A 13827-nucleotide genomic window follows, 5' to 3' on the forward strand; every position below is an offset into this window, starting at 1 on the left:
TTACAAAATAAACAGCATGGAAATATTTATGACATATATAATTCAATCATAAATAAATTCCATCTAAGAAAATACAGACTCAGATTTTAAAAAATCAAAACCAAAGATCTCTTACATATTAAAATGCTAGATTTATTTTTTTCATATGTGGAAAACACATACTTATTCCAAATGAAACATAGTTATTCAAAACATTTTTAAGCTGCTTATTACTTAATTTTAACATTGGTTTTGCAATTTTGGAACGTCACTCTCCCCTCCTTAGGGGCTTTCCTCTATTCCTGGGTCAGGATATTGATACTGAAATGAATGGGGACTCATGGTTAGCAAAGAACTCACTGTGCCTCAGGTCTCTGGAGCTCAAGCAGGCTTTCTCACCTTCTGAGCACTGGGAACTGTAACTCAGTGCCATCACATCATGTCCAGCAGGATGCCAAACGATGCAAAGCACTTATTAACCAACATTAAATTCTTACATTCAATGTCATCTCATTCATTCATTTGCTGGTTTGCCTATTCATTCAGAAAAGGTTTACTGAGCCCAGACTTCTAAGGAAGGGACTACATAACGCACAGGGGACAGAAAGCTGCATGAGACAGGACCTAATGGCGCTCAGAGTCTGGCCAATGAGTAAAGCACAAATACCTGTGACACTGTGATAAACCCAGAAATGAAGGAAATAAAAAATATTATGGGAAGGGCGGATTGATTTTGCCCGAGAAGAAAATGTGGGTTAAGCAGGGATGGCTATAAAGAAATGTGATATCTAAGTGGGGACTTAAAGGATGAGCTGGATTTTAACAAACATAGAAGGGGGAAATCAAGATGCTTCAGGCAGAGCAAGTGCTGTGGGCAGTGTGCTCATGTACTGCAATAAGAGAAATGTGCGTGTGAGGTATAAGTGGTTAGAGATGAGTCCTGAATACAGGCTGGGTCAGGTTCTAAAGGGCTTTGAAAGTCCAGTAAAGGCTGAGAACTTTATATAAAGAAGCAGGAGATAGAGTTTACCATGATTTAATGGTAAACCAAATATCTGACATTGAAGAAAACAACCTCAGAAAATCACTGGGGATCTTGATCATGATTATCTGAATATGATGAAGAATATGCTTCCTTTTCAATGCAAAAAAATGACCATGTGTTGACTAAAGAAAGACTTAGAAACTTAAGAAATGAGAGAGAAAGAAACAACTTAGAAATCTGATAGAAAACACTAACATTTGTTAAGGCAAATCCTGCCTTCTTACTAGTTGGTCTAGTTGTACAATTCATTCCCAAAGGCCTTCAATTACTCCACATTGTCTACCAAATAAAATACATACATCTTATTTGGCATTTTCAGACTTCATGGTGATAACCTCACTTATGTCTCCAGCCACATTTCTTCTAGCCATTTCTAGAATATAAGTTTCCTGAAGTCAGGGTCTATGGCATCCAGCCAGTGATGTTCAACGATGACTCCCAAACTGACGTTTTTCCAACAGAGTTGAGTTCATGCCTATTTCAAGCTGATGACTGCATATATGTGTGTATATGTATGCACATTCTTTTCCTGTACAGTTTAAGAAAATTAAGCCAAGTATAGGTAGTTCTACTAATTTTCAATTCTGTTAAACTATGTTAAATGAATCAGACCTACTATGCAGTGAGCCAACTGGTAACACTGACCATAAAAACAGTTAATTTGCTCAGTTTTATAGACTTAACATCTCTATAATGTTTTACCTAGTGTAAGATAGAACTCTGATTCATTCGTGAAGAACAAATAATCATCATTCAAATCTCATAATTCTCCAACGGAAAAGGGAGGCTCCAAATGGACATTGTACTTTTCAAAGCAGACTGTCAGTGCGGTGGTAGAGAAACCACTCATGCTGGAGACCTTGATATCTAGGCACAGGGTCTCTGTCACCTTAAAGCAGATAAGGAGACAGTACAGAACCATAGTAACACAGGTGCAGAGAGACCTGGATTCAAATCGTGGCTCCATTTGTCAGCCCTGAAACATCATGTAAGTCACTTTACCTCTCTAAACCTCAATTCCTTCATATAAATCAGAATAATTATGCCTATCACACAGGGCTATTTTAAGGAGTACATCCTCATTCTCCTATACCTCCTCCTTCCCCTAATGATAATAATAGAAGTAATAAGAAATATTTTATTGAACATTTACTAGAAGAAACTGAAGTACAGACAGGTACTTCAAGGCCCCACCACTATGTGATAATGAGGTGATACAGATGTCCAGTGCCTTACACGCGGTATGTATTTCATAAATGGCAGCTGTCAATTTTACTACCACTACCACAAGCTTCTTCTTTGACTGCTATTGCTACTTTTCTATTACTATTTGTGATGACACCATAGTATTCTGAAGGCAGGATCTCCATTTCTCATGTTTGCTGTTGCACGGCCATAGCATAATGTTTGGCATATCAACACATCTTATCCAGTGAATTTAAGCCTTTTTACTGGTGGCCTAGGACTTCTAGCTTACAACCTGAACCCTCTGTTATTTCCTCTCATCAACCCAGTTCACTTGGACATCCTTTGGATTTACAAAGTCCCTGGAAGTTAGTTGCTCACACACCCTCCCAGTGGGGATGGGAGACGGTCATTGCCCAGTCCTCCAGCGAACCAAGCAACTCCCATCTTTGGGTGCTGGTTTAATTTCCCTAATTCCTGTACTATATGAACCTTTAGTGCTCTTAAAGTCTAAGGCTTGTTCAAAAATAGATGACCTACACATGACTGTTTTATCTTTCTAAACAAAAGAGAACATGAAAATATATATGCCTTTAATTAAAATATGCTTAAAACAAAATTAAAGGTATCGATTTCTTTTTTGTAATAACTATTTTCACTAGAATAAACACATGCTAAGTAAATAAGACTCTGACTACATTCATGATTCATAGCAATGAAAGAACCCTTAATTACTACATTTTGTCTCCCAAAGTAGATTTTTAAAAATCTTTCTCATGCCTTTGTGTCTGTAACACTTGGCAAGAGCAATGTCTTGAGGAAATCTTTCTTCATTTCAAAAATAGCTTTGACGACATAAAGCAAACCCAGATGGTTTCTGAAACTGAAGTTTTTGCAAAGAGCACCTGGTCGATCAATCCCTCAGTAGTGGTACCGTTTATTTTAAACAACTCTTTCAGCCATTTTCCCTGTCGTTTTATAATCGTTGCCATCTCCGTACCTGTTTGGGCTGTTCTGTCATTAGAAAGAAGCAGTGTATTGTGCCTTCAAAACTACGAGGCTTACCGATGCACCGAGAGCCATCTGTTGAGGTTACATATCCACGTGGACAAACGCAAAAATAGCTTCCCACGGTGTTGGAACATTCGCCAGTCTCACATATCCCAGGAATGATGCTGCACTCATCAACGTCTAATCAGGGGAAGAAGGAGAAGATGACTGAGAAGGGCCTTCATTAAATAGCTTTCAAAAGGGATTTTTTTAAAAAGAGTATGAGAGCACTCATGGTTGATTAGGTCAGATCATATAACCCTGAAGATACTCTTGTTTCAGGCCCTAAAGAATTTCTCACACATATCTATGGGAACTGAGATGAAAGTAAACTCCCATGGCAGTAAAACAAGGCCAACTAAAGCAAAACTCTATATCCTTTTTTTTCCCCCAAATGCAATTTAAATTGGAAATCAGTAAAGATGTAAATGTTTTAGTTTCCATTCTACATCAATTAGGGAATTATCCTACTAGAGACTTTAAAAAAAAACACGTGCATGGATTATATTTTAAAATATGAAATAACTACATTTAAAAATTTATAGCTAATTTTCACATTAATTATTTGAACCAATGGAGGGTGGCAAGCACTTTTTTTTTTTCTGTTTGGCTTCAGGATATGTTTTTGTACTTACATGTGAATATCGGTATATTTGACATTCTGGGAATTAAGTTCAAACCTAAAATAATACAGTAAAATGGCAAAGGGCAAACTTGGGTGGCTTTGGGAAGTGTCCAGTTTTCCTATTGTGCCTCCCTGCACATATCCATTCAGTTTACTCAATGTTAGGACTAGTCTACTCCCTTTCACATTAATGAAAGGTCTGCTTTCTTTTAAACTGTCCCCAAACCAGAAAACCTGGCCATTTATATAAGCTTTAATGTACTTTTCTTTTAGTTCAATAAGCAGAGAGAGGTGGAAAGTCAACAAAGCTACAATTAGGTACACTGGAAGCTACTTGTTAATACATTTAAAAGGAAATGAGTCATTGCGAGGAGAATCCAGCCACAGATGCCTGGGAGTTAGCTGTCCTTTTTAAGGAACAGAACTAGCAAAGATCAGTGAATACAGGGAACGATTATAAAAGCCATAAGCATAGATGATTCCTGAAAAGTAAACCTGAGCTTTTAGTTTTGTTTTAGTTTTTTCAGATGCATATCTATACACACACACACACGTATGTTTAAGTGTATCAATAAAAAGCAAAGGAAAAATTGTATTCTAATTGTAAATACAAGGAAATAAATTTTAAACCCCACAATTAAAGAATGGTTGACAATGCCTTTCTTAAATTCCTCTATTGCTCTATTCATTCTTTTTTCCCGCCGTTTACTGCCAAGTCATTCTTGCCTACAAGCTGTATCATGAAATAACTATATGCTTGCGTCTTCTTGGAATGTTCTTAATAAAAAAGTTACCAGATTCAGACTTTTCTGAAATAATATCTTCATTAGAGGCTTAACAGTTAGCCACTGAAGGCACAGTGGTACAAATCATAATCTACCAATTTCCCCTAGAGAGCTCAGAATTCTAACATGAATTGGTTACATGAGAAGCAAACATATAATGTGGTGAAAGAGTTACCATCAGATTTAATCCAACAAAATGAAACCATATGTGCAAAATTAGGGTCTGCTGCATCCTGTGTTGCTATCTTAGTGCAGGGCATCTTAATAAAACCGAATGTGGATTCAGAAGAGAAAGGAAACTAGAACAGCTATACTCTAATTACCAAATAAACTGATAATCACTTCTAGATAAGGAAGACAAAAAGAAAAAGAGAATAGCACACAGTAAAGCAGCAAGCACTACAAAAGTGAAGGACCAAAACTTTCCTTCTGATCCTCTTACATCTAAAGTTATGCCAACAATCAAGGCACTTATGGAGCCCAGGATTGATCCAAATTCTTAAAAATTAGGAATCTTCATTTAGTCCTTCATTTAAGCATTTACTCTTATTTTCAGCCATTTCCTTCCATAATAAAGAACTTCTTTGTGCTCTACTTCCAAATAGCCTCCTGACAACAAAAAGAGTAGAAATTGAAAGATGTCTGACATTTTTCTTTTTTAAGTGGAGAAAAATAACCCTGGAACATAGAAGAACACATGGAATGATATTAAATCTGTGGGTTTTGTGTTAAGTATTTTATTTTACAAAAACTCCATGTTTCACAATTCTCCTTAGAATTAAGTAAGAACCTTGAAAGGTTAGCTTCAAAATAATTATATGTAAAAGGCTCTCAGTAAAGTATTTAAGAATTCTATATGAAAGATAGGAATATTTTTCATTTATTTTTGGGCTAGGCTCCCCCTCAATTTTTAATAATTAAAAAATTTGGTGTTTTGTTTTTTTACCGATCAAAAAACCCTGCCTTTTGATGTGCCCAATATTTATTCATCAATTTAAATTTAGCATTGACATTTATGTTAAGAAGGATGCATGCATTTAGCTCTTTTGTAATAATAGTTTTTCAAGACCATATGTCACAATCAGATTTGGAAGTAGTATCTTCACAAATACAAAGCATACATTGCCTACGTAGGTACAAACAAGTAAGCCTAATGGGGACAAGTCTATTCACAGTAAAAGGCAGTCTTAATGGGAATTCATTTCATTCATGTTCTGCATACCTAATATGCTTCTGTCCATCTCCCCTTGAACTTTAAAAAAAAAAAAAGTTTACTTATTAGTTTGGAGGCTTTGGTCTGCAATAGAAAAACTGATCCAAACTGACATAAACCAGAAATTTAATAGCTTGCATATCTGGCAGTCCAGAAGTGGCAAGGATTTTAGGGTTGTTTTAAGGCAATGTCTCTTGCTCGGCGTCTCTGAGATCTGCTCACCTATCTCTCCTCTGTGTTTTGATGTCATCCTTAAGGCTGACTTCCCTGATGGAAGCAAAATGGTTATAGCAGTCCTAGGCTAGATCTTTGACTGGGACATCTAGTGGAAGAGAGGGTGTCTCTTCCAGCGGTTCTCTTCTAAGAGGAGGAGAACTTTTTCCCAGGAGCACCCAGCCAATCTTCCCTTTTCTACTAATATCCTGAACTGAGTCACATGCTAACTCTTTTGAATGATTCCTCTAGCCAGGAAAATGTGCTCATTGACTTAGGCCTGGAGTCCTGAACTAATTACTGCCGCAAGTGGAATACAGTTAACTTTAGACTAATAAAAAACAACGAAAACAAAAATAAAAGCCAAAAACAGCATGGGTGAATACATCTGAAAACACAGCATAGTTGAACAATGGAAAGTGTACCACCATGGTTGGGAAACTGATTAAGATAAGCTTAGCTAGTCAGCCACATGCTGAATCCTGAATCCCTATGAGAGCTTTCCCAAGAACTTTGGCTTTTTTTCTGAAATGATTTAAGGTGTCTATGAAGAGGTTTAAATTAAACAAGAACATTTCATAAGCAAATCAATATTTCAGAAAGACAATCCTTGTGTTTAATGTAGATAGACAATAAATAGTCCAGTGATAAATGATGAGAGCCTGAAGTAAGCTTTATGAGGGAGAGAACTCATATTCAAGAGATTCTAGAGGGAGAATTCAACAGGACTTTGCCACTAGATAAATATCTCAGACTTCTGGCTTGATTGAGAAGGGAGCTAATGGCAGTGCTATTAACAGGAAATGGGATACAGAGGGAAGAACACATTTTGAGGTTTGGTTGAGTTTGGGACATTTTGAACATGACATGTTGACGAGAACTAGGCAGAAATTCCAACTCTTCAGCTAAAAATTTGAAACTCAGTAAAAAAAGTAAGGGGTAAAGATGTATATTTGTGGTTTATCACCCACTCTGCAGATTGCTTTTGAAGTTGTAGCAATAAATGAGATTTCCAAAGAAGACACATAAATGAAAAGAATTGAATTTAAGGAGGGAACTCTGAGAACCACCACCATCCAAGGGAAAGTCAAAGGAAGAGAAGCCAGTACAGGAGACTGGGAGGAAGAATCAGGGAAGGTAAAAGCAAGAGTATGATGATGGAATGCTAAGGAAGAACTCTGTCAAAAAAGAGGGAGCTTGAAGTGTGCCATGGGAGGGTAAAGAAAGAGAAGGACTGGAAAGAAGGACTGTTTGGTAATTTGAAGAAGTGGAATACAGGTTTTTTTCGGTTTTTTTTTAAAGAAAAGTAGATCTAAGCAAAACCATCTGACAGATTTCTGACTGCCAAACCACATAACCTCATATTTGTCAACCAACATTTACAACATTCACTGTAACTCTTACTCTAAGCAGAATATAATGAATAATTTGGTAAGTAGTGCTAAGTGTGATCTCAGATATCACTGAATTCTAAGAACATTGCCCTAGAGATTCTGTCAATTCCAATATTTACATGTCATACATAAAAGCAGTCCATGTAACAATTATGTTACAGAGAACTTAGAACAAATAAAATAAGAAATTTTGTTTTAAAAAAGTGCTCATAGAATATTTTCTTTCCATCCCATGCCAAGGAACCACATGTATTTGGCATATTCCATATAACTTTTCTTTTGGTATAGAAAAAAGTAAATATTATTTCTCTTCTATGTACACTGAAGTTTTATTAATATATTATTTGAAACTAGGAAAACTTATGGCTAAATTTTAAATACAATAAGTTGCTATTTCAAGCTTTTATAGGGACAACAGGCATTTTCAAAATGATAAAATAAGTTGTAATGGAAAAGTAATGTTTGCTTTACCCTTTTCAGATATTGAAAGGATAATGTGTATCAATTGTACTCAGAATTTCACTGTATCTTTATAAAGAGCTTTACCAAAATATAATAATTGCATGGTAATACCGTCATCCACCTAAAGTACAAAATTCAACAATTTTTGGTATTTACAGGGTTGTACAACTGTCACTACAATTTAATTTTAGAGCAATTTCATTCCTGCCAAAGTAATTCCACCCCATTAGCAGTCACTCTCCCTACCTCCCTCTAAGCCCTAGGCAATAGCTAATCCATAACTAATAGATCTATGACTTATAATAGCTAGTTGTATCTATATATTTGCCTATTCTGGACATTTCATATAAAGGAACCATAAAATATATGGTCTTTCATGACTGGCTTCTTTCACTTAGCATGATGTTTTCAAAATTCAACCATGTTGCTGCAAATGTCAAAACTTCATTCCTTTAATTGCTGAATAATATTCTATTGTATGGATATACCACATTTTATTTATCCATTCATCAGTTGATAGATATTTGAATTCTTTTCATTTTTTGGCTATTACGAGTAAAGCTGCTATGAACATTTGAGTACTACTTTTCTCTGGACATATGATTTCATCTCACTTGGTATGCACACCTAGAAGTAAAATGGTTGAGTCATATGATAACTCTATGTTTAACTTATTAAGGAACTGCCAAATTGTTTTCCAAAGCAGCTGTAATATTTAACATGCTCACTTGCAATGTATGAGGATTCCAATTTCTCCACATCCTTTCCAACACTCGTTATTACCTTTTCTATTTTAAGGATGTGAAGTGGTATCACATTATACTCTTGTTTTGCATTTCCCTAATGACTAATAATGTTGAGCACACTTTAACGTGCTTATTGATTGCTTTTATATGTCTTCTTTGGAGAAATATCTATTCAATTACTTTGCCAGTTTTTAATTAAGTTATTTGTCTTTTTAAAATTGAGTTGTAAGAGTTCTTTATATATGTCCCATATCTGATACATGATTTGCATATACATTTCCATATGAACCTTAGGATCAGATTGTCAATTTCTGCAAAAAAGCCAGTTGGGATTTTGACGGGGACTGTGTTGCATCTATAGATCAACTGGAGGAATACTGCCATCTTAATATTTAGTCTTCCAATCTACAAACATGGGATACCTTTCCTTTCATTCAGATCTTCTTTAACTTCTGTCAACAAGGTTTTGTAGTTTTAAGTGTACAAGTCTTTCACTTCCTTTGTTAAATTTGTTCATAAGCATTTATTCTTTTGGTCCTATTGGATATGGAATTCTTTTCTTAGTTTCATTTTCAGAATGTTCACTGCTAATGTATGGAAATACAATTCATTTTTATATGTTGATATTCTATAGCAGCAACCTTGCTGAACTGTTTATTGGGTCTAAATATAGCTTTTTAAAGGATATCTTCTCCACTTTAGTGGATACCTTACTCATTTTAGTTGATCCCTTATCCACTGAATGCGTGTCATCTGCAAATAGTTTTTCTTCCTTTCCAACCTGGATACTTTTTATTTCCTTTTCTTTCCTAACTGCCCTGGCTAGAACCTCCACCACAATGTTGAATAGAAGTTGTGAGAGTGAACATCTATTTTATTCCTAATCTTCAGGGAAGCATTGATTCTTTTGCCAGTTAGTATGATGTTAGCTATAGTTTTTTATACATGTCCTTTATCAGGTTGAGAATGTACCCTTCTATTCCTAATTTACTGATCATTTTTATCATGAAAGGGTGTCAGATTTTTTTCAAATACTTTTCCTGCATATATTGAGATGATCATATGGCTTTTGCCCTTTATTCTACTTATATGATATATTACATTATTTGATTTTCAGATGCTGAACCAACTTGCGTTCCTGGGATAAATCCTAATTGATAATGATGTATAATCATTTTTATACGTGGCTGGATTTAGTGTGCTCATGTTTTCTTGAAGATATTTGCATCTACATTCATAAGAAATATTAATGAAAATGCTATCCATTCTTTATAACTCTCAATTTTCTCTCTTTAAATCAAATAAATAGATTTTAATTCAGCATCTACCATTCATTCATGAACTCATTAAGTAATTGCTGATTAAAGGCCTTTGATTTGTCATATAACATGTATCAGCCATACATAATCTCTAACCATCATGAATTTATAATTTATTAAGTAGGTAAATTTAAAACAAGGCATGATATGATTGATTCCACCATATAAGATTAAAAATATGCTACTTCAATTTAATTATGAGAAACAGGAAAAGTTCTTGGAGGACATAGTAGTTGATAAAAGACCCTAAAGAATGGGGCAGAATTTAAACAGGCAGAGAAGATGGGAAAAACTATAAGCCAAAAACTATGGATGAGGAATGAAGAGTTTCCCATGAGCTGTGGGTATTTATAACGAGTAGAAGATACAACTAGAAGGTTAGAATGACATTCTCAGGAATCTTTCCTTGCTCTGTAGCAACGAGGAGCAACCGAATCACTAAGCAGGAGAAAGGGAATAAGAATATTACTTCTGGGGGACTTACTTGGTGGTCCAGTGGTTAAGAATCTGCCTTCCAATGCAGGAGATGTGGATTCGATTCCTGATTGGGGAACTAAGATCCCACATGCTGTGGGGCAACTAAGCCCGCACACTGCAGCTACTGAGCCTGTGCACCACAACTAGAGAGCCCGTGTGCTGCAACTAGAGAGCCAGGGCACCATAACTACTGAGTCCAAGCACTCTGGAGCCCACATGCCACAACTAGAGAAGCCTGTGTGCCACAATGAAGAGCCCACATGCCACAACGAAGACCCAGCACAGCCAAAAAAAAAAGAATGATTACTTTCGGCAATGCTTTGTGCCAGTGTTGATAAAGAAGAACAGTGCTAGGGTAAAAATGGGGTCAGAGACAGATATGGTCTAAGCTCCAGTTAATGATGGTGGGACTAGGAGAAGAAAGAATAAATGAAAGGGAGACCTTCAAGATGGCAAAGGAGTAAGACGTGGAGATCACCTTCTTCCCCACAAATACATCAGAAATACATCCACATGTGGAACAACTTCTACAGAACACCTATGGAACGCTGGCAGAAGACCTCAGACTTCCCAAAAGCCGTGTGGCTGACAAGGTCTTGGTGCCCCGGCGGGGTGGCAGGCCTGTGCCCCTAAGGTGGGAGAGCCGAGTTCAGGACTTTGGTCCACCAGAGACCTCCCGGCTCCATGTAATATCAAACGGTGAAAGCTCTCCCAGAGATCTCCATCTCAACACAAAGACCCAGCTCCACTCAACGACCAGCAAGCTACAGTACTGGACACCCTATGCCAAACAACTAGTAAGACAGGAACACAACCCCACCCATTAGCAGAGAGGCTGCCTAAAATCATACTAAGTTCACAGACACCCCAAAACACACCACCGGATGTGGTCCTACCCACCAGAAACACAAGATCCAGCCTCATCCACCAGAACACAGGCACTAGTCCCCTCCACCAGGAATCCTACACAACCCACTGAACCAGCCTTAGCCACTGGGGGCAGACACCAAAAACAATGGGAACTCCGAACCTGCAGGCTGCAAAAAGGAGACCCCAAACACAGTAAGTTAAAGAAAATGAGAAGACAGAGAAACACACAGCAGATGAAGGAGCAAGGTAAAAACCCACCAGACCAAATAAATGAAGAGGAAATAGGCAGCTACCTGAAAACTAATTTAGAGTAATGATAGTAAACATGATCCAAAATCTTGGAAACAGAATGGAGAAAATACAAGAAACGTTTAACAAGGACCTAGAAAGAGCAAACAAACAATGATGAACAAGACAAAAAATGAAATTAAAAATTCTCTAGAAGGAATCAATAGCAGAATGACTGAGGCAGAAGAACGGAAAAGTGACCTGGAAGATAAAAGAGTGGAAATTAACTACTGCAGAGCAGAATAAAGAAAAAAGAATGAAAAGAATTGAGGACTGTCTCAGAGACCTCTGGGACAACATTAAACACAACAACATTCGAATTACAGGGATCCCAGAAGAAGAAGAGAAAAAGAAAGGGACTGAGAAAATATCTGAAGAGATTATAGTTGAAAACTTCCCTAATATGGGAAAGGAAATAGTCAATCAAGTGCAGGAAGCGCAGAGAGTCCCATACGGGATAAAACCAAGGAGAAACACGCCAAGACACATATTAAGCTATCAAAAATTAAATACAAAGAAAAACTATTAAAAGCAGCGAGGGAAAAACAACAAATAACATACAAGGGAATCCCCATAAGGTTAACAGCTGATCTTTCAGCAGAAACTCTGCAAGCCATAAGGTAGTGGGAGGACATATTTAAAGTGATGAAAGGGAAAAACCTACAAACAAGATTACTCTACCTGGCAAGGATCTCATTCAGATTCAATGGAGAAATTAAAACCGTAACAGACAAGAAAAAGCTAACAGAATTCAGCACCACCAAACCAGCTTTACAACAAATGCTAAAGGAATTTCTCTAGGCAGGAAACACGAGAAGGAAAAGACCTACAATAACAAACCCAAAACAATTAAGAAAATCATAATAGGAACATAAATATCGATAATTACCTTAAATGTAAGTGGATTAAATGCTCCAACCAAAAGACACAGACTGGCTGAATGGATACAAAAACAAGACCCGTATATATGCTGTCTACAAGAGACCCACTTCAGACCTAGGGACACATACAGACTGAAAGTGAGGGGGTGGAAAAAAGGTATTCCATGCAAATGGAAATCAAAAGAAAGCTGGAGTAGCAGTTCTCGTATCAGACAAAATAGACTTTAAAATAAAGACTATTACAAGAGACAAAGAAGGACACTACATAATGATCAAGGGATCAATCCAAGAAGAAGATATAGCAATTGTAAATATTTATGCACCCAACATAGGAGCACCTCAATACATAAGGCAAATGCCAACAGCCATAAAAGGGGAAGTTGACAGTAACACAGTCATAGTAGGGGACTTTAACACCCCACTTTCACCAGTGGACTGATCATCCAAAATGAAAATAAATACGCAAACACAAGTTTTAAATGACACATTAAACAAAATGGACTTAATTGATATTTATAGGACATTCCATCCAAAAACAACAGAATACACTTTCTTCTCAAGTGCTCATGAAACATTCTCCAGGATAGACCATATCTTGGGTCACAAATCAAGCCTTGGTAAATTTAAGAAAATTGAAATCATATCAAGTATCTTGTCTGACCACAACGCTATAAGACTAGATATCAATTACAGGAAAAAAAACTGTTAAAAATACAAACACATGGAGGCTAAACAATACACCACCAAGAGATCACTGAAGAAATCAAAAAGGAAATCAAAAAACTACCTAGAAACAAATGACAATGAAAACACGACGATGCAAAACGTATGGGATGCAGCAAAAGCAGTTCTAAGAGGGAACTTTTTAGCAATACAATCCTACCTCAAGAAACAAGAAAATTCTCAAATAAACAACCTAACCTTACACCTTAAGCAATTAGAGAAAAAAGAACAAAAATACCCCAAAGTTAGCAGAAGGAAAGAAATCATAATGATCAGATCAGAAATAAATGAGAAAGAAATGAAGGAAACAATAGCAAAGATCAATAAACTAAAAGCTGGTTCTTTGAGAGGATAAACAAAATTGATAAACCATTAGCCAGACTCATCAAGAAAAACAGTGAGATGACTCAAATCAATAGAATTAGAAATGAAAAAGGAGAAGTAACAACTGACACTGCAGAAATACAAAGGATCATGAGAGATTACTACAAGCAACTATATGCCAATAAAATGGACAACCTGGAAGAAATGGACAAATTCTTAGAAAAGCACAACCTTCCGAGACTGAACCA

General features: G+C 36.5%; 1 protein-coding gene across 1 annotated transcript in view; it reads right to left on the reverse strand.

Moving 5' to 3' along the window:
- The window catches only part of FBN2 (fibrillin 2), a 222488-nt gene that overhangs the window by 114575 nt on the left and 94086 nt on the right, over window positions 1-13827 (reverse strand). The window contains exon 8 of the mRNA XM_068535802.1: window positions 3275-3400. Within this exon, the coding sequence (XP_068391903.1) occupies window positions 3275-3400 (126 nt within the window). The remainder of the gene's footprint in view (window positions 1-3274; window positions 3401-13827) is intronic.

Source organism: Eschrichtius robustus, chromosome 2, assembly GCF_028021215.1.
Source record: "Eschrichtius robustus isolate mEscRob2 chromosome 2, mEscRob2.pri, whole genome shotgun sequence".
NCBI classification, from domain to species: domain Eukaryota; kingdom Metazoa; phylum Chordata; class Mammalia; order Artiodactyla; family Eschrichtiidae; genus Eschrichtius; species Eschrichtius robustus.